The sequence below is a fragment of the Barbus barbus genome, assembly GCF_936440315.1.
Source record: "Barbus barbus genome assembly, chromosome: 19".
Classification (NCBI taxonomy): Eukaryota; Metazoa; Chordata; class Actinopteri; order Cypriniformes; family Cyprinidae; genus Barbus; species Barbus barbus.
In genome coordinates this window covers 7,632,293-7,658,864 of record NC_136747.1, presented here as the reverse complement: position 1 = coordinate 7,658,864, position 26,572 = coordinate 7,632,293, and the positions used below count along the sequence as shown (strand labels likewise).

Sequence of the window (26,572 nt, the reverse complement as noted above, 5' to 3'; positions counted from 1 at the left end):
ACTTGATACCACTGCATATCTCACTTTTGTTTATAAAAAAATATTTTAATAGTCTTTGTTTTGATTTGTCTGTATGTCCGATATGGTTATTTCATCTAAGCTTCCTCTTAATGTATCTGACTGACCTATCCTTTTCAAAACACTGTACTGAAGTAATCAAAGTTGTGTGGTGTTTGCTCTATAAAAATATTAATGTTATGTTATATTACCTTAACTCCTTTGCTGGATTCTTTATTGATTTATATCTGGAACGGAATTCATCGATTATGATCCCACATGATGTTTATGCTAAATTCGGAGCATGTAATATGATGTTTCATTAAAATCTTATTTGATAACATTTTGTTGCAGTTTGCTGTTTTGTATATGCATATCTTGTAAATGTTATTTAGCACATCTAAGGATTTTCTAAAGAGTACATAACAAGCACAAATGGAAAGGTTAACCAAATGATCAAATCTAAATTTAAAACATGTGACAACTTGCCCCAGCCTGACATTTTTATCCTGACAGCTTGACTTAAAATTGTAAGTTGACCCTTGTCTAAATGTGTCAGGTGTGGTTCACTTGTTTGCCCAGCAGCTGTATGAAAAATCTTTTTCTACCCGTGGCTGAAACCAACATATAAAAACCACTGACAGAGAAACCCACATTTATATTATATTACTTAAAACATTATAGTTTGAGATACAACACTTGTGACAACTAGCCCCGGCCTCTCTTTAATGTCCTCTCGCGCTTTTTGCATTGAGTTAGGTCCGTTACACTGACCATCTGTGTTGTCTAGTACTAATGTTTGCACCTTCAGATTAGTCAATCGGTTTACAATCCCAACCAATAGCAAGACAGAACCCAAACGTTCTAAACCACAATGAATCCATTGGCTCTCTCAAAGTCCATCATTTTCGCCAGACCAATCATATTTTAGTTCGTTCATGCGATGCACCAATCAGAGGCCGTGAGAGCGCCTACGCTCCCGCCCACGCGGCTCAGTGACTGCGCCGCTGAAGTGCCTGTCATTTGGAGTAACACCAGGCAAAAGAGGGGTGCTGAGACACACGACGGTCGCGATAAACGTCAACTTTTTTTAGGTTTCCAGACTCGGATGAACTCCTCCTGACACATTTTAAAGACTAGTCCGCGTCAACCAAACATCTGCATGACTAAAGGAGGAAAACGTCGTTCAGGGAAACTACATTGCTACAAACTCAGCGCACTAACCGACAAACCGAAGCTGCGCGCTACACCAACATCCTAACCGTTAAAGAAGTTTAATTAATGACTTAAGTTAATGAATGCCTGGGGAGGAATTTATTCGCCTATTTTGCAGTGAAACTTCCACATAGTTAGGTTCAGTCATGTCAGCATCACCTGTGCACTCAGCTGGGGTCAGGCGCAGCAATAACGGGTCCCCCATCAACACCTCTTCCTCCTCCTCCTCTGTAGCAGCATCATCTTCCTCATCCTCCGCCGGCAACACGAGCCGGTTGCAGCCCATTCGCGCCACGGTGCCCTACCAGCTCCTGCGTGGAAATCAGCATCACAGCCCAACCCGCCCTCCCGCGCCCTCCTCCTCCTCCTCCTCCTCCATCTCAGTCGGAAGCAATACCGAACCGACAGCCTCAGCCCAGAACCGCATCTCCAGTCCCGGCATCCCGGCAGGAAGCGGCTCGCTGGACGCTCGGCTGATCCCGCGACAGAGGCGCTCTCCTCCGGAGCGCTGCCCTCATTCACCTGTCCTTAGAGGTAAACAACAGGCCTGCTTCATCTACTGCCATTCATTTAAGCATCTTCACATAACGTTATGCTGCTGCGGGAGTCGTTTAATTGGGTCAGGCTGTTTATCATGAAAACAACATCCATTCTTCATTTATAACTGTTATTATAAAAGAAACGCGAGGTTTATGTGGATCTTATATACAGTGAATACACATAAAATGCTTTAGACATGATTAGCTAAATCTTAACACAGCCAAACGCGTTTAAAGCGTACATATAGAATGTAAATAATAATGGTGTTTGTGACTGTGTCTTAAAACGTAGCGAGCTGCCTAGATAGGCAACGGAAATCCTACAAATCCTCGACGTCGTTTGGAACCCATTTCGAGCGCGTCCTGCGCGCACGCCCCCCTGTGAGAAGCCGTCTATGTAGTGAGCTCGCTAGGATTTGAGCCACAGCCCGCGCTGGTTCTGCTCCTGCTAAAGCTAGCGCTCTTGTAGCTACGTAAACATGCGCAATTCCCAATATTTGCGCTATTTCGGTGTCTCCGGTCCTATGTGAGGTGGTATATGTGTTTCTCAGGGTTGTAGTTAATTCGCTGTTGTTTACAGAGGAGGGATGGAAAGAATTACGTGGGTAATTGGAGGCTAAGTGGATGAGTGAGTGTGTGTGTGTGTGTGTGTGTGTGTTAGGCCACACAGGGGGCCTCTTCACAAACACACAACCTCAACCCCGCTGTTCTGCTTCATAACACATTATTATTATTAGTAGTATTATTATGAAACCTAAATGGTGCGAATTGAGCGCCTAAAGCTTTATTTAACGATTTGTATGGCGCAGACTCTATATTTAGGATACATGAATGAGGATAACATCTAAGAATCTGTTCATTCATTCCCATGACTGCATTCCTATTCAGTTCAAAGCCATATTTACTGCATTACAACTTGGTGACTTGGACACTATTGTCATTAAACTGAAATTGGTTTGAGGATTTAACAATAATAATTATTATACACCGTCTCCACCAATGTATATTGACCACTAATCTACTAGTAAGAGATCATATATAGATGTCAATGATTTGAGCGCTTAAGAATTACACTTAGAATTCATTCCATTTGATTAATTCATTACTAAATATTAAACCAATTATAATTTGTACATTGTAAAAAATGACCTTTATTTTAACGGTAAAAGACTGTGAAAATGCTACAGTAATAACCTGTTAAACGGTTAACGGTAAATTCCTGTAAAATTCTGATGTTCCCAGAATTCCCTGCGTTGCATTTCAAATTTTGTATGAATTTGATGTTTTTTCTTTGAAATAACTATGTTTCTTAGTTTTTTCTCATCAGTTATGTTTATTAGGGTTGTTAAATGAATGTTTCAGTTTAATGAGTCTCACCATGATGGTGTTTAGTGCTTGTGTCAATGACACTGTGCACCTTCTGTATATGTTAATATTTAAAAGCTGCTTGTGATGGGCTTTGGCTCATCATGTGACTTTCTCATCACCACCTGCATTTGGTGGTTATCAGTGTATTTCAAAGGTACAAAACAGATTTCAGGACTTCAGTAGGTTGGTATATTAACATTATATCAGTTAATCAAATTACAGTATTTAACTGTAAATTTAAGTTAAATCCTAAAATGTTGTTACCGTATTTTTACGGTAGAATTCCAGCAACCACAGCTGCCGTTTTTTTACCGTAAATGTTAAGGATTTTCTTTTTTTTTTTACAGTGTACATAATGTAGTCACATTCAGACAGTGAGTCCAAATACTTTCTGAGGTCAGTGTTTATGGAAGGAAACTGTGGTTTCAAGTATGCAGTCATTTGTGTCTTTATTTATGCTCATAGTTATATTAATTGTGTATCAAAACTATTAGACTGACATTTATTTTCACGAATCCCTGGACATTATTTTGATCTTTGGTTATTAATAGGTGTTTGTGGTAAGGCAGTGTAGCAGAGAAACAGGCAAATGGTGAATGTCCATCACTTTTGATTATATTGTGAGGACAATCTTAAAGCTCTCTGAGGGTTTATGGAGGTTAACAGGAAGTGCATCTCATTTGAAGTAAACCTGTATTATGATGCCAGCGAGCATGAATAATATTTCATCATGACTTTTCATGATGATTTACTGTGACGTAATTTCTGAATTGCCAGAGAAATATGGCAAGAGACTTCAACCCTATTAATTGACAAATATCACAACATTAGTTGGTAAATGTTCATGAGTGCAATATGAGTAATATGTGAGATATCGTTGGTTTTATGAAAGTAGTTTTTTCTCGGCTGACGACAGTTTATCTGTTTTTTATTAGTAGTATGCTCTCATCGTTACAGAAATATGTTTAAGAAATTCAGGAAGCAGATGTCTGTTTAAATGTTTGCTTTCCTTTCGTTAACCTTAATATGCCAAGAAAGCAAACTTTCTTTTCTGAGTTCCTTTTGTTTAGACATTTTTGTTTCTAATTTTAAAAGGCACTGGGAAAAAAATATATATATTTCTGGATTTTATTGCAGTGCACAAAAACACTTATATTTGCTCATTAATGTATTTTTAAGTGATACAATTACTATATTTTTTCATGTTTTACTAATATTTACTATGTGTTTATGTTTATTGTTTATTTATTTTGACTATTTTACTCACTAATTTATGTGCTATACTGTTCAAAGTTTATATAATATTGACTTTATTATTAATTTGTAATATTCAGCATCAAGAGTTTAGGTTGAAAATGTGTATTTTATATTTTGATTTCATTTAAACGTCATGCAATGTAGTTGTAAATAAAGATTATTGGAGTAGGTTTTGCAAGAAAATACTATTTCAGTCTTTCTACTTCACAATTTCACATTGAATCTTTGTAGTTATTTGTGAAAATCCTACAATCCAACAAATAATTGTTAATGTTAAAGACTTGTTTCATATTCCAGCTTAATATTTAGCTAAGTAGGTTGATTGCTCTAAAAGCTTTAAACACTTTTGCACTATCAAACCGTTTGAAAGTCTGGATAAACTAGTCAACCTCTCTAAGCGCCTAGTAAAAAGTGTGACCCATCCCTGATAAAAGCCTGTAAAAGCAGAATGTATAAAATTACACAAGAATTTCAAAATAATTTTAGTTCAAATAGTTTAAATGAATCACGTCACACTGCATGAGATATAGTCAACGGTCCACTGACAGAAATGGGCTTTTAATTTACAGTAGTTTCTTGTAATTACAGAAGCTGTCAAAGATTTGAATTCTTGAATTTTGCTGTGTGTTAAATGAACAGATATTTTTAGAGTTGTAACTCTCATAATTCAGTGTTGAGCTGAGCACTATTCATTTAATAGACCGTGAGTGTAGACTGGGGGAGTTCATTTCTTCTGTTGTGCTTAAGCTTGTCTTGTTCAGTAGATAGCATTTTTTTGTCTGTGGCTTTGTGTTGGAGTTCTGTTGAAGCAGAGCTGAAGGTAGCAGCGGTCTGACTCAGGCCTGTTATCACACACACACACACACACACACACACACACACACACACACGCACGCACACCCCTCCCAGAGCTGAGAGCATTATTATGACAAAACACACACTCTCTCTCTCTCTCGCTTCTGTTGTCTACAACATATGCTAGACTTATTTGAAATAGATTACAGTACATAAAAATGACAACAGATGAAACATATCTATATTTATCAGTTTCCATGTTGATCTTTGTGTCTGTGCCAGAAAGGACTAGCACACAACTGTACAATCTAGAAAGGCTAATAATCATGTTACATATTATATGTAGTGCATACTCCTCTGCAGTGAATGGGTGCCGTCAGTCCATCAATTAACATCTTGTGAAGTGAAAAGCTGTGTGTTTGTAAGAAACCAATCCATCAATAAGACGTTTTAACTTTATACTATTGCTTCTGGGCAAAATATAAATCCGCGATTCAAAATATTGCTTTCTTTAAGAAAGTCATCTTGACTGAGTCGAGAGAAATATGAACAAATCAAGCACTGCCTACAAGCAACAGCAATAGCATTTGCTTCTTAGAAACACAGCAGCTTTTTTGCTTCACAAGACATTAACTGATGGACTGGAGTGATGTGGATTATTGTGATGTTTTTATCAGCTGTTTGGACTCTCATTCTGACGGCACCCATTCACTGCAAGAGAATCCACTGAGCAACTGATGTAATTGTTCTGACGAAGAAACAAACTCATCTACATCTTAGATGACCTGAGGGTAAAGAGTACATTTTCAGCTGCTTTTTTTTTTTGAGTGAACAATTCCTTTTAATTATAAGAAACCCCAGAAACATTTACAGGGATGTTTGCCATCGTTTTGCTCTACAGTGAGTGTTATGGTGATGTGAATGATTATTATTTGAACAGCAGAACTTGTTTACAGTAGGTTACAAATGTAAAACCATACATGTTTTTAGACATACTGGTGTGTTTCTTTGTGTTTATTTTAAAGCTTTTAGTTTTGAGGTACTATACAATTATCAGTAATATAATAGTAATATATAGTAATTCAATATCTGATTGATTGCATTTATTTTAATCTGCCATATGTAGTTCAGTCTGAAAATAGCTCTGGCTTCAGGCTTTTCCACATTATATTTGAGACTGGCTTGCTTCTTGCCCTGACTTCACTTCTTATTTGCATTAATTATTAAATAAAGGCTATTTCTGGAATATAAGTGTTTTTGCACCATAAATCATTTTGCAGTGTCATCAGAAAAGACTTGTTTCCTACTTTTAGCAGATTTAATTTTAGTACAGCTGCTTTACACAGTTCTACCATATTGTAGAGATATGACTGATTTTATAGAATTATTTTGTCATTATACTTGCAGAGATATGCAGACCCTTAATCATAAACCCTACATTGTGTTTTTATTATATGATGTTTTTTCAAAGGCACCGCAACAACAAATTATTTTAAATCAAGTATTAAATTGTTTAATGTTTGAGAACATAAAAAAAAACCTGAAATATCTGAACACGGAAATACATATCTGAACATGCAAATACATTTAAATGTCCAAATACAAGGTATTTGAACATTTAAGATACACAATTTGTCATTTATGATTAGTGCATTTATGGGAATATAGTAATAAAACACTTCTAGCAAAAAAAAAAAAAAAAAAAAAAGTTTTGAAAATGATAAAAACAACAGATATATTGTTTAAAATGAATACAAAAGATGCCAAACATTAGTGATAATATATCATAATTTCTTTGCTAACTTGGTTTGATATTTTCTATATATGGCAATGACATTTTTTAGTGTAGCATAAGTGTCCAAGTACTTTTTATGGGCTGATATACATTCTTCCAGGATACAGAGCATATGCCTTTTTAAAGCAACTCTTGTTTTTATTAATAAACCTCGACAGCTGTAAGCTCTGCCTCCTGATTTGCTAATGACTATAATCTTGTATTACATATGCAATACCACACATTAGTTGTTCCAGTGCTTTAATTACCACCCAAAATAAAAAAAAACATTGCAAATGAAATGCCCTGTTTATTGTAAACCTTACATTATGAACAACATTCAGTGGGTAATGCATATACCAACAATATGTATAATATACAGTCAAACCAAAATTTATTCAGACACCTTCAACATTGTTCACATTATCACCGTTTATTTGCTGTAGTTTAGAAAATGGTAATAACATATGACAAGAACTCAGTTAAACTGTGTCAGAACAAACACTTAAGCAAAACATGCTTGGGTCAAAGTGTCTGAATCATTTTTGGTCCCAAATTTTTAGCAGTTTTTTCCTGGTAGTCCACTGTATGAAGAATTTGGGGGTATAATATGTCACAGTTTACTTTATTTTGCTATCCTCACTTACATTAACTATAGTGTCTTGCACCCACTAGTAAAAAAAAAATAAAAAATGATATCTGGTGTCTGAGTAATTTTTGGTTTGACTGTATAAGGTCATATAAAGTAAAAAAAAAAAAAAAAAAAAAATCTATAAAATAACAAGTGATCGTTCGCAATTATGTTGATAAATTTGAAATGCAATGCTCCTGTTTTGCTTTTTAAAATACCTTTTATATACAAATGATATAATTTGATTTAAGATGTTTTAGTATTTGCTTTTGCTACTTTTTTACTTTTGCTTTGATAACAGTTTAAGCATCTTGAGCTTCAGTGGTAGAATAAAATCTGACAGTCTGAAGTTTGGACAGTCGATTTCGCCTAGTTTCTTATTGGACTGACCAAGAAATAGTGCGTAAACCTAAATGTTTCTTACTGAGTTATATTATGAATTCCAGCTTTTTTTAATATGATCTGAGACTTGTGGGGTCCAAAGGTTAAAGAGGACTTTCTGTATACTGTGGTGATGTTGTGATTCAAAATGTGACAAGCATGGGTGAGTTTGTTTAAGTTAACCCGCATCGGCCCGTGGGCGGGCCGGAAGGGCGTGGTCGGGCGTGGTCGGGCTTTTTATTACCTTTGTTTTAGAACAATATTCAATCAATTATCATTAACTATATATCATTTGAAAGCTAAAACACTCAAGATTAACGATCTGAGCTTGTTTTTGAAATCAATACACCAGAGAGGAAAGGGTTAACAGAAATGCTGAAAGACCGGCCATTTAAAATGAACAAAGCGAACCGCAGTACTCACGTTTGATCGCCAATAGCGCTGGTCAGCTCAGACTATTCCAAGACACACCAGCATACATTTCAAGAGAAGGGTCCACTCTTCAAAATGCATCCACTTTTTAATCCAAAACAACGAAAAAATAGGGGAAAACACGATAGATCCTCCTTTGTTTACATAAGCGATTCGAGTTATAGTTATCGATAGCGTCCATTTTCCAATAAATATCGATTATAATTCGGATTCCAGCTTTGAAACGCCATCTATTTCCAGCAGAATCGTCTCTTCCGAGTAAGAATAGCCCTCCCTCGTCTCTCTCCTTCAATCGCAGGAGCTGTTATAACCCGGGACAGTAAGCGCGTCCGTGAATGGGTCAGCGAGGTGTCAATCCGGACACATCACAATAGGGGTGTTTGAACCCAGCCAATGCCTCGCCAGCACAGTTTTGATGGATGGAAGTGTTAGCCAACCACAAGGACGTTTACAGTGATTGACAGTTTGAATAGTTTACGTAAGATTGTTTAGAGAATAGCTCGGCGTATTGTCCGTGTGTTTTCGTGCGCTCTCGGGTTACGCATGAAGCGTACACATAATGGCGTCGCAGCGCTACACAGACTGGCTATCAGCGAACAGATGTTGTCCAAAGCTCACATCTGAATCTCTCCATCATGGATCTTCGACTTGAGAAGAGTTTCTGTGGCGTTTGGTGGTGTTTTGGAGGACGTGGGGAGACAAAATGGCTAATTTAGTAACCGAAAACGCACGGAGATCGCTGGGAAGCGTGGATAGCATTAGCACGTAAGTGTCTCCACCCTCCTCTTGAATGTTTGTGTGTTTATCATGTAGTTATTTGCAGCTTTTGTTTCATGTTAGCTGTTTTAGATTCTAAAAATGACAACGGAGAGGGATAATATGAGGGGATTACATGAGTTTTGTTCGTGTGGGTGTGTTTGTTTGTGGGTATGTCCCGAGTATTGTGTGTGTGTGCGCGCGTGTGTGTGTGTGTGTGTGTGTACAAAATGTAAACAGTGTTGCAAGTTTGATTTGTTTTGCTTACACACTTTCTCACTCTTTTTCTCTCACTCTTTCCTGTCTTTTCAGAGGTCTGGTGAATCCAGATGGTCAGAAAAAAACCATTTTAGTGGCTGCTAGAGCGTCTTCCTCCACTGTAAATACTGTAAATAGTTTTTTTTATTATTATTTAGTAATATTAGTAATAGTAATCTATTACTATATTAGTAAAATAGTAATATTCATAATATTCACCATATAAAATAAATAAAAAATACAAATGTTGTAAAAACAATGTATTTTGCATGTTTTGTGTTTTCACTAGTTCAAAAATGATCAAATCTGTTTTGGTTCACTGTTTTCATTATTGGAATTGTTCAGAATAAAGACTGTTTAGTTATGTTCAAATTCTGAAATAGTTTTGTGTTTTTTTGTGGTTTCATTGGTAGAGCAGTTCTGAATTGATATACATATGTAGTATGCAGTGTCTTATGGAGTCTCTAAATAGCATTTTTGAAAGGATTCCTAGACTTTTCTTGAAATAAAATATCCAAATGACTTTTCCAAAGCTTTTCTTGAAATGAAATACCATAAAGATGTACTTTCTGTAAGTCTTTACCTATAAAAAATTTATTATTTCATATTTTATTTCAGGAAATATTTAGGCGTTTTTTTTTTCAAAAATGCCATTTGTAGACTAACCAAATGACTAAATGAGTCAGCACTACAAATGCTGTTCAGAAATAGTTTTTTATTGTGTGTTTTGGTGGGCAGAGCAGTTCTGAATTGATATACATATATGTATTATGTAGTTTTGACTCATTTGGACATTTGTTTACAAAGTGTCTATTTGGGGTCTCCAAATGGCTTTTTTGAAAGGACGCCTAGATTTTTTTTAAATAAAAGCTTACAGAAACTACATTTTTGGGAGTATCATCCTCAAATTTGAGTCAAAACATGGTCAGATGTTCAGCTTTATCTTTATGGTGTTTTCAGGCCTTTGGCATGCAAGTCTCATCCATTTTTCCCTTAGTGAGCTTCATTAAAACATATCGCGAGTCAATTTCATGTATATTTTACCTTGTTTTACTCTATTGCTATACTAATTTTGAGTTATTATGACTCTAGAGTAACAAAGGATCAAGTGTCTAGTTTCAAACAACACCAGATTTTTAAATATAGACCTTAGGGTTCAAGAGCTACAGACATTTTTATTTGGTTATATCGTTTTTTACAAAATGCTCAAAAATAGGGGCGCAGGGTAACAGGTTAAGAGCGGCGAACACTCATGCGTTTGGAGGGGAAAAGTTCACATTTGCATGTCCCCCTGCCTCGCGCTTCGTTTTGTTTCCTTGCACGAAACGCTTCGCTCGGCCCAACAGCACTCCAACTGTGCTGATGGATGTCGTACAATAGCGCCTGTGTTTTCTGCAGTGCAAATCAACTCCAAACAGGGACTGTATTTACCTCTGAAAGCCTTAAACTTCCACATATTCAGTGTTCATGGTGTGGCTCGCACTTCCTTTTCCTTGGCTTGTCAGACTAATGCGTTATATCCCACTGAATAAAGTTTGCTCACCCCACTTTACCCACAGTAACCCAATCACGAGCGAACGCCATGAGCAGCGATCATCAATTCCCATTAGATCATATTAATGCCATAAAAGAATTCCAAACATGTGAAGACATCATAAACTGCAGGCTGCAGTTCTACAGCGAAGCTATTACTCTGTTTTATTTCCCCACCGTGCAGCGAGCAAAACCACCTGTCCCTCGTCTAATATGACCTAATTCACAGCTCCGAGCCAAACTGCCTGTATTGGGTTGATGTTTGTCAAAATGTGATTGTGTGAATAACAACAGAAGGACTTTCAGTGTTCGTCCACCCACACATGCTCTCTCTCGGTTTGCAAGCGCAGTATTTTACTGAATGTCACCTCTTACAGATTCACTAACGGCATTCGCTGTGTTACTCCGTTTACCACGTTCACAGCTTTCAGATACAGCACAGCTAATGGATAAAACTGATAATAATTCATAATTACTGTAATCGACAACACAAAAGTCTTTGTACTCGAGGGAAAAACTGAGCTAGAATATGCAATTTGGTGCAGTTGCTGATATGGACTAAACGTAAGATGAAATTTTGATAGCTTGTAAATTGTAATAAGTCAGTTTTTATAAAAGTATAGCAGACTGCTTACATGGAATCATATAAATATCAGTTGTCACTCATAGATTTCACAATAAAATGTCTTAGCTTTGTTTTATAGGAGGCAAAACATAATGCAATGCAATTACGATTGAGAGATGAACAAATAAACATTCCTCAAATGATGGATCATATTTGATATTAACATTTTTACATGCTTTAAAAAGAACAATTTATGTATAATCAAGTAAGCCTAAGTTGCTTCAGTTCACCTTGAAACAGTACTAACAATATAAAAGTTATTGATATATGTACTTTATAAAAATTATTAAAGATTTAACAGCAACAAGACACGTGAACCAAATTTTTACAATTTTACTGAAAGACCATATAATTTGCTTATCAGTCAGACAACAGAAGGCATGCCTTAGATTGTGTTCAACAGGTTTTTCAACAGTTTTGATCATGTTGATAATTTAGAAGAATATGATACAGTAGATTTATAGTTTCATGTACTCTTTATGTAGTGTTTTGTTTACATTTACTGTTATATTCTTGTAATGGTGTGTTTGTACATATGTATGTATGTATGTGTGTGTATGTATGTGTATATATATATATATATATATATATATATATATATATATATATATATATATATATACACACACATACATACATATACAGTGTTGGGTAAGTTACTTTCAAAAAGTTATTAATTACTATTACTAATTACATCAATATTGTATTTAAATTACTTTACTAATTACTCTGTCTGAAAAGTAATTTAGTTACTCAATACGTAACTTAATTATTCACATCACTAATTATGCTACATCTTAAAAATAATAAACCTTAAAGCATAGACAATAGAAATTAAACTCTTTATTCTTTCAATTTGAGTCAAACATGGAATAATTTAATCTTTTACCTCGCTTTAGTTTCATACGGATTACATAATCAGAGAATATTCATTTTGGATTTGAATTCATTCATTTAAAAGTAGACATTTCAAGCTTTCAGATACAGGAGAGACTGTACCTCGCTTTTGTTTGAAAAAATTAGTTGCAGCTCTAAAGCAGTCAGAGGGAAAGATGAAGTGAAGATATTTCTCTTTCCATCTCTCAATCTGTCGGCCCTGCCCTGCTGTGGTGGTGTCAGTTTGCTCTCCTGAAACGCTTCTTGGCATAAACCTGCCCTGCCTCTTTCCATCTGCTCTCAGGAAACTGTAAAACAGGCTGAGAGGAAGCAGGCCAGTGCCAGGCCTCCATGAGCAAATGCCTTCCACGCTCACTGAGTAACATTTGGGTCAAACCACACGCCGAGTCAACCTAGGCCACCTCGTGTTTAACAATACCAGTTTGACATGCAAATAAGTGTAGCTAGCGTGGGATAAGAATAAGCATTTGTTTTAGTGAATTAATGCTGAGGGCCACACCGATCTGACTGCTTCAAGCTTTAGGTTTTATAGTGTGCATTTCTAATGCATTGCACAGTTTGGTTTAAAAACAGTTTTTAACAATAATTACAGGTTGAAGCTTTGGCATAGCAGTTAGCATACATGCTACAAAATGTTGAAATATGGACAAAACTAATATGTAGAACGAATGAGCCTTTTTAGGTTGTTGAGGGGCATGCGCTAATAAAATCTAAGGAGAAATAAACTCATGCAGGTTTCGAATGACATGAGGGTCAGTAAATGATGACCGATCTTTCATTTCTGGGTCAACTGTCCCTTCATCCCTCTATCTGATGTGAGCATAAGTATTGGAACAGTTGCCTCACAGGTCTTTCTAAGTGATCATCTGTGTCCTGTTGCATTAATTCTTCAGATATTAAAAGCAGGGAATGTGTCGTATCAGTTATATCCATTACTTCTGTATTCTGAATCTTGTATTCGATGATGACACACACAAACCAGGATGAAGATGAGGGAGCTGGCTTTGAGAGAAAAGCAAGCAATTTGGATGCTAAAAGAAAAGAGGAAGTCAATTAGAGCTCTAGCAAAAACAAAGGGCATGGAGAAATCAAGAGTTTGGAAACCACCAGCAACCAACAATGACCTGATCGGCTGAGAAAACAACAGTAGTTGATGGCAGACAAATAATAAAAGCTCAAGTTCAAGTTGAGCTTTATTGTCATTCTGCTACATGTGTTGACATATAGTGGAACGAAATGTCGTGTCTCGCAGGACCACGGTGCTACATACTAGTTAAACATAAGATAAACATACAACAATGCAAGTATAAGAGAAAAAAAAAAACAGAGCATCTGACTATACATATACTATATAACTACTATACCTAGTTGCCTAGACATACACAAACTGAGACTGTGCAAGAACTTTACATATATGCTGTACATGAAATTGTGCAAAAAGATAGAAATAAAAATTGTATATATATTTCGTACATTAAATTTTTGTGCAGATTAAAGAGAGATTTTGTGGGAAGCAGCGCATAGTGCAAAAACATTTGTAGTTCAATGCTCAAGTAAACATTATTTTCATTGAGTCTCTGTAGCAGGGAGTGTTCCAAAGCTGTGAAAATGAACCCTAAAAGACAAGTCTGTAAAATCAGCAACAACTTCCAGAAAGCTGGGGTGATGCTCTGACAATCTACTGTCCTCAGGAGACTTTGACACAGAATTACAGATGCTACACAGAAAGATGCAAACCTGTGGAGAAAAAAAAGAGAACTGCAAATGATCCCAAGCATACAGCCTCATCTGTAAAGCATGGTGGAGGTGGTGTCATGGCATGGGCATGCATGGCTGTCTCCGGAACAGGCCCTCTCAACTTTACTGATGACTTCATGTATGATGACAGTAGCAGAATTAATTTGGAAGGGTACAAAACCATCTTGCCTACCAATATTCAAGAAAATCCCACCAGATTCATTGGGAAGTGCTTCATATTGCATCAGGACAATGACCCAAAACAGCCTGCCAGTTCAGTCAAGGAATGTATAAGGGCAAAGAAATGGAAAGTCTTAGATTGCCCAAGTCAATCTCCAGATTTAAATCTGATTGAAGATGAATTTCACCAGCTGAAGAGGAGAGTAAAGGCAGAAACTCCCCAAAACAAGCAACAATTGGAATTGGCTGCATTAAAGGCTGGGAAAAGTATTTCAAAGGATGAGACCAAGAGTCTGGTGATGTCTATGGTCACAGACTCACTGCTGTGATTGTGTGCAAGGGATCTGCAACTAAATAATAGCTTTTAATCTTTTATATCTGCCTTATGTTCAACTGTCCCAATACTTATGCTCACATCAATGAGTGGGATGAACTCTAAAAGTGCTGTTCTTTTTATTTGGTAAAACATGTATGTGTTGAAATGGCTAAAAATAAAATGTGACATTCTGTAGTTTTGTCTCATATTCATCTTTTAATCATATTTGCAAATGTCTTGACTCCACACCCAACAGAGCAATTTTGTCTTTACTGTTCCAATATTTATGGAGGGCACTGTAGTAGTTAAGGCCACCTAATATAAAGTGTGACCGTATTCAATACTAAAATGATTGATAACATTTTATAATTCTGTAAATTAATATAAACATTATTAAATTATATGATATTAGTTAAATACATGTTAAGCCCTGTCAACATGCTGTTGATTACCTCAGAAAAAAAATTGAGCAATATTTGTATAAAAGCAAACATTTTTAGCATTTGTTGTACTGTAAGTACATAATGGTCAATGCACTCGTTTGTTAGGTTCATATTCCTTTAACCAATGATAACCTAAAATTTCCTTTCTTGTATATTTAAATGAATGCATGTCATGAAAATCAGATAAATTCATTACATGAACTACAGGTCTACTACAGGAACTACAGGTCTTACTACAGGAAGAAGTTAAAAGACCTTACCATAAGATTTTCTGAATGAACGTCATCTTTATAACAATGCGCTTTGTGACAATTACTAGTTATAAAGTTACTAAACATATTCAGTTTTGCTGTTGAAATCCATTTACTTTGTAGGTCAACAGGACTTCATAAGGAGTTAACCTACATTTTCCAGTGACTCAGTCTCTAGTTAGGTACTTCCTAAAAAGCACACAGTGAGATAAGGGCCAAGTCTAAATATGTTCTTCCAGAATGGACTGTAATCCATTAGCTTTGCTCCAAATGACCCTGTTTATCACCATAGCAACAGGACACTTTCCGTATCCACACCGTCTCTCATACATGCGTTTGTCTTTTAGTCGTAATCTCATTCTGTGAATCCTGCCTAGTACCTTAGATCTAATTATTTACACCGCATATCTGAGAACACATGGTTAATATTTTTTCCCGCTTGCTCTGACATTTACTCATCAGCTAACTTTACTCTCTCATCTCCTTTATTCTCCTCTCAGTTTCTTTATTACTGTCTCTGTTGGTTTCACTTGATGCTCGCTGTGCTCGTCTGATGTGGGCTTCACACCATGCAAACACATGGGCGATGGTAACATAATTGAGGGAGGTGTGAACAGCTTTTGGCAACCTGCAACTAAAGATTTCATCAGGCTTAAAACAGCCTATTGTGTGAACCAACACTGTAGCTGCAAAATAAGCAGGCGGCTCGGGTCACAGCGTAATCACACATTTAATGTACGGAGTTCTCTCTTTAACATGCTTTCTGTCGAAAGTCACTTTCAGTGTGCAGGGAGAGGTTGCACAGACGCACATAAGCATGATATAAGATGCTAAATTGCTCTTTTGAGGACCAGACTGGAAGTTGCTGGTCATCAGGTCAAGAATGCAGATTGTACCTGGTGTGATTCCTCCTGAATACCCATCCTACTCCAGGTTATGCTGGTTAGTGTTAGTCAAGTTGATCAGTCAAACTTTGCTAGTTAGGGGCAAGCTGGCCAACTATTCCTCCAGAAACTGACTAGTTTATCAGTGTTGGTTGTATAGAAATGGATAAAAAGCCAAATGTTCTTTTGAGAAGTTGCTGGTCAACCTGCTAGTGAAGCTGGCTGGTAGGACAGCCAACTAGTCATCCAGCAACCAACTACTTGTCTACGGGAGTTGGCTAGGGAGTTTACTAGTAGTGGGGTTGGACTGAAGCAAACAAACATGATGAACTTCAAGATGATTCACCAGACTAGAACTTGCTAACAGGTCAAGGATACAAAGTTCACCAGTTGGTCTGGATTTATCCTGAATTTCCATGGTAACTATCAAAATTCTAAATGTTAATAGTAAACACAAAAAAATTTATGGGAATAAGACTGCGTTGCCGACTAGTCATCCAACAATCAACTATTTAGTTAGTGTAGTTGACTAGTTAAGTGCACTAGTGGGGACAGACAGAACCACAGTCATCTGATAAAGTGCGAAATTGTTCTTCTGAGAAGATTCTCCAGACTAGAAGTAGCTGGTCAAACTGCTAGTGAAGCCGGTTAGTGTAGTTTACGAGTGAGTTTACTAGTAGTGGGGTTGAACAGAAGCAAATAAACATTATGAAATTCACAATGATTCACCTGACTAGAACATGCTAACAGGTCAGGGATAGAAAAGTTCACCTATTGGTCTGGATTTATACTGAATTTCCGTGCTAGTCTAGCTGATGGTCCAGTATAGCCATGCTGTTTTAACCCATCCAAAGTCAAGTCACCATTATTTGTATAGCGCTTTTAACAATGCAAATTGTGTCAAAGCAGATTTACATCATCTTGATATAAAGCTGGGTGGCTTTATATCAGCTTTACAGTATTTCGACAGGGAAATAGTGTCAAAATAGTGTCATTCTCCTCTGGCCAGACAAAATCAGCAGTTTAAATCTAGGCTGCAGCAGAGTCCGACTGTGCAAAGAACTCATCTGGTTCCTGTGGTCTTGTCCCGATGGCCGTCTAGGAGACAGGGTCTTCACTGGGGATCAGTCTCTGGGGCTCATCTAGTTGTCCTGGTCTCTGCTGACGTTCAGGGCTGTAGAGGTCATCTCTAGGTGCTGATCCACCATCTGATCTGGATACATTCTGGATCTGGGTGGCTACAGTGACCTCGGAATAAGCAAGAAACAGACAAATATTAGCGTAGATGCCATTCTTCTAATGATGTAACAAGTACATCAGGAGTTTTGGGAAGTGTTCCCAAACTATGCTGTTTGATCTGGTTGATACAGATGGGACAGATTGGCCAACTATTCCTCCAACAACTGACTTGTTTATCAATGTTAGTTATATAGAAGCAAATCAATGTGATAAAATGCCAAATTGCTCTTTTGAGATGATCCACCACAATAGATGTTGCTTGTCAAGCTGCTTGTAAAGCTGGTTGAAAGGATGGATAACTAGTCATCCAGCAGCCAACTACTTGGCTAGGGTTTTTGACTACTGAGTTTACAAGTAGTGGGGTTGGACAGAAGCAAACAAACATGATGAAATTCAAGATGATTCACCAGATTTGAACTTGCTAACAGGTAAAGGATAAAAAGTTCACCAACTGGTCCCGAATTGTTATGCTAGTCTAGCTGGTGGATAAACATAGCCATGCTGTTGACAATCAAAATTCAAAATTGTATAAAGCAATGTACATGGGAATTTCTTCAAAAATAACAAAGGATATATGCCTCTTTAATATATTATTAGCAACCAGTAAGAAGGTCATTACAAGGACATGGCTCAAAGAAGATCCCCCAGCTGTATGTGAATGGCAGGAAATTATAAATGATGTGTACAGTATGGAAGTGCTGACCCTTTCCTTAAGACAACAATCTACAAATATTTCATCATGTTGGGGGAAATGGTTGAGAAGAAGAGAAAAGATATAATCGGTTACCGTTTACCTATGCACTTTTTTTTAAATTATTATTATTCTCCTCTTGTCTCTCTCTGTTATGTCATTTTATATTAATCTGAACCAAAAAGGACTTTTAGGTCATTTTTGACTAATCAATAAACTGTGTCTTTGTATGGCAAAATCTGTTGTATCTGTTATGTATATAAATTGCTCTTAGGAATGTGTTCTTTTTGTTCTGTATTTGTTTGGGGAAAAAAAAAAAAAAAATCTAAATTGTAATAGTGAATATGGTTGATGGGAATGGGACAGGATGGCCAAATAGTCATCCAAAATCCAGTTACGTGGTTAGTGAAGTTGACTAGTACGTGTATTATGGCAGACAGATCTATAAATCAGATAAATTTCAAAATTGCTTTTTGAGATGATGATTCAACAGACTAGAAGTTGCAGGTCAAATGTTCACAGGACATAAAGTTCAGCAGTTGGTCTGGATTCATGTTTGTTAAACCTGGATTATGCCGGTTAGTGCTAGTCTAGTTGATAATCCATCATAACCATGCTGTTGACCAGCCAAACTATGGTATTGAATCTGGTTGATAGGGATGGGATAGATTATTTTACTAGTCCTCAAACAACTGACTAGTATATTAGTGTAGTTGTACAGAAGCATATAAATGTGATAAAATGCTAAATTGCCCTTTTGTTCTGATTTACCAGACTAGAAGGTCAAAATGCTAGTGAAGTTGGCTGATAGGATAGACAGCTAGCATAGTCAGTCAGACTACTTGGCTAGTGTGGTTGACTAGGGCGTATATTAGTAGTGGGCTTGAACTAGGGATGTTCATTTTAACCGTTAACCGACCGATAAGAATTTTGACCGATTAATACAATGTTAAATGGTTTAAAGTAACTTATTTATTTTTTTCAGTAATTTATCAAAATATTTCAAAAGGTTTGCTGCATGATTACAATAAGCTACGCGTATAAAAAAACAAAGCGTTTTTTAGAGAGGGAGAGAGAAAAAACAAGTCGTCTATAAGTCGCGTTTTATTATTTCATTCAGAAATAGGCCGATGCGAATTACAAACATTATAATAAACACTGTAAACATAGCTAGGCTATTTTAGTTCCCCTCACAACGCAACAAATCCTTTCAATTAACAGTAGGCTATTTAGAAAAGAACAAGAATTAAAAATGTAGGAAGCTATAGCTATATAAACGACAAACCAAAACAAATTAATTTAGGCTAAAACGAAACTGAAACCAACGTTGGGTCTCTCGTTCGACACAAAATCAAATGTTTCCGTATTCGCGATTTCAATGCCAAAATATTATTTACGTTTTATGTTGGCCTGCTTCACTCACGTTCCAATATCCACGTAAAACAAAACGTTTTGCATAACTTCACGGCGGTACAGTGATAACACTTAACGGCACATATTTTACTACATATTTAAACTGAGCAGTGTGTTATTTTTCCATATGTTTGACTGATTGTTTTTTATAATGATAATAAACAGGCTGCATTGTCAAGGTAGAATGCTTAACTGTGTGCGCGCATGCGGCGCTGGAGCAATCACTTCATTTATTTAAATTTTTTTCCTTCTAACAGTGGAAGCGACTACTCCTTTTAGTCATGAAGATAATCGGAATTGTAAAAGGTTTGCTTTTATTTGTGTACATTCACAGTAAAAGCAAATCTTTGCACCTTTGTAAAATAAGCCTAAAAAAATAGGATGCCTGTTTCTGCTGTCTGGTTTTTTCGCACAGCACAAAAATGAACTGAAACTCTGCATAGGCTACTTGTTGCACAGTTTTTCTTTCGTTTTCTTAAATTATTATTTAAGTGAAAATACATTTCTCGTATAGGCCTATTTATTCGTTATAATGTATGTAGCGCCTAGCTTTATGTTTTTCTCCGCTCGCAGAAGCACTGCAGACGTGATATATGACGATGTGAATCTTCAAGTTCTGTTGTTTGCTGCTTTTTGCGCATGTAAAATTAATCCCTGGAAAACAAATGTTAGCATTTTTAACGGGTCACAGACACTTATTCTTCCTAATTTAATTCAGTTCTAATTTAAAATAATCTTGTCCGTTAACGGTTACTAATTGGTTAACGAGCGTCGGTTGTCAGTTAGGAAAAATAACCAAAATGAACATCCCTAGGTTGAACAGAAGCAAATACACAATGAAATTCACCATGAATTCACCAGACTAGAACATCAAGGATGCAAAGTTAACCAGTTGGATTCATCCTGGATTTATCCTGAATTTCCATGCTGCTCCAGTCTGGCTTGTGCTAGTCTAGCTGATGGACCAGCATAGCCATGCTGTTAACCATCAAAATTCAAACTTTTAGTAGTGAATATGGTTGATGGGAATGAGACAGGATGACTGAAGTCATCCAACAACTAGTTACGTGGTTATTGTTATTGCTTTTTGAGATGATTCACAGGACGACAAGTTGCAAACTCAACAGTTCAAAGGACACAGTTAACCAGTTTGTCTGGTCTCATGCTTGTCCAAGCTGGATTATGCTGGTTAGTGTTAGTCTAGATGGTGGTCCAGCATGTAAATTAGGGATGCATCGATCCGATACTCAGGATCGGTATCGGCTCCGATACGGTCATTTTCTGTGGATCGGGTATCGGCCAGACGATACCGATCCAAATCCGATATTGTGCGTATACTATTCTGTGTTATTTTTGAGCCCCACGAAAGGCACAAAAACAGCACCATAAAGTTTTCGTGCACTATACATTTCAAGTGTTCTGAAGCTGTTCCATAGTTTAATCTGAGGTACAGATGAATATTTAAGTCTTTAAATTCAAGTTCAGGTAAACTCTTCTCTCCGCCGTGGCTGTCTGTCATCCTCCATTCAGCATTCAAACTGCATGTCGCGTTCGGTTACTACAGTCAAACTCTCTTCAAGAGCGCACAGTTACTGAGGTTTAAAACTGTTAAAAGAAAAGCCTTAATAAACTTACGCACAGATTTAATACACTATGCATCAATATCTCTTCCCTTTGTACTTTCAACGTTTCTATGCGGACTCAGAGGGCTGCGCGCTGTGACTCCGTGTTGCTTCATGCGCATCATTCTGCGCACGGGATGCACATAAGCGCTTTCTGCTGCTCTATATTGGAGCCTTACATATTATAATACTTTTGCGCAATGAAAGATTATTAATAGTCTTTCTTGTTCTGTCATATCTATCATATGTTGCTGCCTTCATTACTGTGCTATAGATTTAAAAGAAATTTTATAGTAGCCTATATATTTAGATATAAATGTATTTGCTTATTTTTTCATGAATGTATTTTACAACAATTCAAAGAGCAATGTGTATAATTTCACCAGATTTAGTCCTACACTTATTCACTTTTAATTGTAAATAAAAATGTTTCACTAGGTTTTATAAAATTGTGCACCCATGATTTTTCTAGAGTATCTTTTGCTGTATTATAAACCAAGTTTATAATAGTATTTTTGTCATAGATTATGATTATATATTTTTTCAATTGCTGCTTTTCATTAAAATGATGTTATCTATATGTAGTAGATTGTGTTTAACACACAAAAGAGTAACACACACATACACACAGAAGTATAGATTCTACATCGATTTAAAAAAAAACTGCGCTGGTATCGGATTGGATCGGTATCGGCAGATACTCAGAATTTTCAGGATCGGATCGGTTTTGAAAAAATGGTATCGTTGGATCCCTAATGTAAGTACTGTTGACCATCAAGGTTTAGATGAGGTTGATGGAGATTGGTCTTGATGGATTGGTGGTATGGTGGATGGTATTGGTGAATTTTAATGTATCTTTTCAGCAGGGCTTAAAACGTCTGCATTCCTCTTGAACTTAATACCAGGCCATTGCTTTTACTTTCCACGTCCTTACTTTTCATAAAAACATGAGCAGTTTGCCTGGAGCTGCCTTGTGTACACAGATACCTGAGTTTGTCTTCTGAAAGCCATTAAGGTGATCCATGGATCTGATGATGTATTCATAGTGCCATAGTGAGGTGTAAATATTGTCATCTCTGCTATAGGAAAGGGTCACGCTCTGACTGTCACTGATTAGATAATTTGCGTGCCCTTTACCCAGTTCGTCCTCTTCCTTCATCTTTGTGGGCTGAGGGATGTGCATGAGGTATTTTTATCAGGTGTGTCAAGGATTCATGTTCTACCAAGTGCAAACAAGTTAACCTGTGCCTCTATCTACCTCTACAGTAGATAGGCTATGAGCTGAGTGGCTGATAAAATATTGATTACATAGTGCCTTTCTAGACAGCATTTTAAGGCATAAAAGTTACACCCTTAACATTGACACATTCCAAAATGTAGTCAGTGTAATTACGCTGCTATGTAAAGGGATTGTTCACCTGAAAAAAAAAAATCTGTAATCATTTGCTCACCCTTATGTCATTCCGAAGACAACTTTTTAAAAGGCAATGCTGATAACACAAGGCAATGTTTTAAAGCATATTTTAAAGGGTTAGTTCACCCCATAATGAAAATTATGTAATTAATTACTCACCCTCATGTCGTTCCAAACCCGTAAGACCTTCGTTCATCTTCGGAACACAAATTAAGATATTTTTGATGAAATCGGAGAGCTATCTGACCCTCCATAGACAGCAACACAACTGAAATGTTCCCAGGTCCAGAAACGTAGTAAATGCATCTGTAAAACAGTCCATGTGACATCAGTGGCTCAACTTCAGTTTTTTTCGATGCTATGAGAATCCTTCTTTTTTTGCGCAAAGAAAACAAAAATAACAGTTTACTCAACCATTCTTCTCCCCCGAGTTACATCTTCCACCATTTTGGAGAGTACCCAAGAATGTATTTAACGTATTCAGCGTTGTTTTACGTTCGGGGGAAAAGCGCATGCATGAATGAATGCTGCGTAGGCAAGACAAGGCAAGTTTATTTATATAGCACATTTCATACACAGTGGTAATTCAAAGTGCTTTACATAAAAGAAAGTGAAATAGACATTAAAAATCAATAAAAACATGGAAATAAAAATAATAAAAACAAGGAGATTTAAGATGATATAGAAATTGATTTAAAATGAATTTAAAGAAAATGATTATACATAAAATTCATTGCAGTCAGTTCGGACATATAGCACAGTGCTCATTCAACAAATGCACAGTTAAACAGATGAGTTTTGAGTCTTGATTTAAATGTGGCTAATGTTTTAGCACATCTGATCGTAATAAGCGTTGTTTGCGCTTAAGCGAAAGTGTGCATTGTGATACTCTCTAAAATGGCGGACGACGTAAGTCAGGGGAGAAGAGTTGAGTAAATTGTTATTTTGGTTTTCTTTGCGCAAAAAAAAGTATTCCCGAAGGTCTTACGGATTTGAAATGACATGAGGGTGAGTAATTAATGACATAATTTTCATTTTGCGGTGAACTAACACCTTAATGGTTTTTGCTAGAGGTCAACCGATATATCGGTTATCGGCAAAAATCCATATCCGATAGTTTTTCCAGGTTGTGTCCGTTGCTGGAGCGGCTGAAGCTTCGCCGTCAATATACAGTACGAGAGTGACCTCTAGTGGCAGAAGTCATTGACCGCACGTGCTGTTTGTTTAGACATGTGACACTGCACGCTAAACAGAGCAGGACACTTCAGATGCAGATTTAAAACATTGACAGCGAACTATAGTGCTATAGTATATTAACGTGCATGTTTTCATATCATTACTTAGTAATTAATTTGTTGACTAGATGCTGCATTAGTGGAGAAAGGACAGCAGTATGTTTGTGATCATGGCTGAGCGGCACCTCAAGCGATTAAAACAGTGTGACCAAAACACACGCAAATTGATACATTTTTACATTTTAAAGTTGCTTTTGTTAACATTAATGATCTATGAATCTTTAATGATCAATATATAATAAATATGAATATTTTTATTGATTTACAAAGTGTGGTTCAACACTTTTTTTTTTTTTTTTTTTTTTTTAATAGTAGAGCACTATTTTAGTTTCTGTACAATATCCAATTTGGTATTGGCCAGCGTGGTCCAACCTGGATATCGCTATCGCAAAAATCCGCTAATGACCTAGTTTTTGCCCATAAAATGAATCTTGGTGTCCAACATTGAATCCCAATGACTTTTATTTTATGGACAAAAACCTGATACATTCCTAAAAAATAGAAAACTTATTACAGAAAAAAATAAATAAACTTTAAAGAATATTCTTAAATACAAACTGAACACTTTTGGACTCTTAATTGCATGTTAATTGCAATCAAATGAAAATTTATTATAATGTAAATTTATAATTGTAGAAATTAAGTGCGTCTTTGTGTAATTTTATGATTACTTCTATTGTCTGTGAAATATGATTAAAGTGTCCTGCTGGGATTTATGGTGATCTAAAGTGTACTTTATTGTTATTTCTATTGAAACTTGTACTTAAAGTGTTACACGTTAAATATAATTGTAATTACACATTTGAAATGTTGTAATTCAGCATATTTAAATTATATTTAAATTCAATTGTATTTATTTCATTATAGCTGTAAATGTAATAATGCACACTACAGTTAAAATGATAATTTAGTACTTTATATGCAGTGTTGGGTGTAACGCGTTACAAAAGTAATGCATTACAGTAACAGATTACTTTTTGCTGTAACGCAGTAGTGTAAGGCATTACTAATCAATTTTCAGTAATATTTTACTCGGTACATGTTCAGAAACACTTGCGTTACAACACACTTTTAGCCCCCAATTTTGTTTACATTATTTTTTTTTATTAATTTGAAGTCGGGCTCCGACTTTTTTATGTCCCTAGGCCCGGGCTTCGGGCCAATATTCACGTCATAGTTCAGACGCGGGACGGTCCTCGGTGGCTTCTCCTTATCTTTATATTTTAGACATCCATCAATTATTGATGAAAAAAAATTGCCGCGCTGGTGGAAACAACATGAGCCCGTGCTGCTGCGACTGTCAAGAGCGTGTCCTGCAGCAGCAGCGAGCCATCAGCACAGCTGAAGAGTTCTGCTTCAAATACACACAATAAAGAAAAAGCCCCAGCAAAAGTAATTACCATGAATGTGTCCGGGGGAAATAGTAAGGATTCACCATCTCCTCGTTAGACGCGCCTTTAGAGAGAAGTGCATCTTCACGGATAACGATTGTATTAAATAGTTTTTGTTTTCGTTTTTATGTCGTTATGTCGTTTTATTTATGTCGTGAAGCGCTCCTGTTCAAGATAAAAGCACAACGTTTTGTTGATATTGTGAGTGCACACAAATAAAAGTAGACCCTTTACAGTTACGAATGATGTATTACTCTTACCTTTTATGAGCAAAAAATATGGCGTAAGTTGTTTCCATTGAAAAAAAAATTGCAATTGATTGTGCTGGTGCCTCCATGTCCTGCACTTTAGCTTCCACTCTCTGCACAAACTACTGATGCAGCGCACATTTATCTAGGTTTAACGTTTAAACATTGTTATATGCTTGAACACTTTTAGTATATCTATAGATTTTATTTTATGCAAGTCATGATGATTTGAGAAGGCTAAATTGATCAAACATAAGCTATGATCAGCCTGCCAGTCTGCCACTGGCTGCTTGGTCGTTACTTTAAGAAAAAAACTTATTTAATGAACAAAAAATGCTCCAAACGTTTTTCTAAATGAACTTAATAAAAAGCCGGAACTAAATATAAACACTTTGTCATTAGGGCAGGGCTCTAGTACATTTTGGCATTTTATAATGTTAAGTTCTACGTAGATATTTTGGTAAAAGTAATACAGGAGTCATGTAACGCATTACAATTCTGAGACAGTAATATTGTAAGGTAAGGAATTACTTTTAAATAACAGTAACAAGTAATCTGTAATGTATTACAGTTTGGAAGTAACTTGCACAACACTTTATATGTGCTTTAGTATGATAGTCAACACATAACAATAAGTGTACTTCTTTAAAGCATAGTAATATTATTAAAACATGATTTAAAATGTACTTCAAAACAAAACTGTTTTGGCATTATTATTTTTAAATGTCTACATGAAAATGTTTTTTTTTTTTTTTCATTGATATTATATAACCTGAAAGTACAGTTTGTTTTATATTTTTAAGATTTGAAGTATGTTACAAGGGCATATCAGTACAATTAAATGCACTTTTCTTCTCCTTTTTTCCAACAACAGTTTTTAGTTACTGTTTTTAACAACATTATCCTTTTTAGTATACTTTATAATATAGAAACTTAAGGCAGAATCAGCGGTTATCCTTTTTGCCGAAGGCAATCCCAGGATGCGTGACA

General features: G+C 36.2%; 1 protein-coding gene across 1 annotated transcript in view; it reads left to right on the top strand.

The window, feature by feature from the left end:
• Positions 1-329: 329 nt before the first annotated feature.
• LOC306885703 (glucocorticoid-induced transcript 1 protein-like) overlaps positions 330-26,572 on the top strand; it is a 44,859-nt gene continuing 18,616 nt past the window's right edge. The window contains exon 1 of the mRNA XM_079442418.1: positions 330-1,746. Within this exon, the coding sequence (XP_079298544.1) occupies positions 1,359-1,746 (388 nt within the window). The 5' untranslated portion in view covers positions 330-1,358. The remainder of the gene's footprint in view (positions 1,747-26,572) is intronic.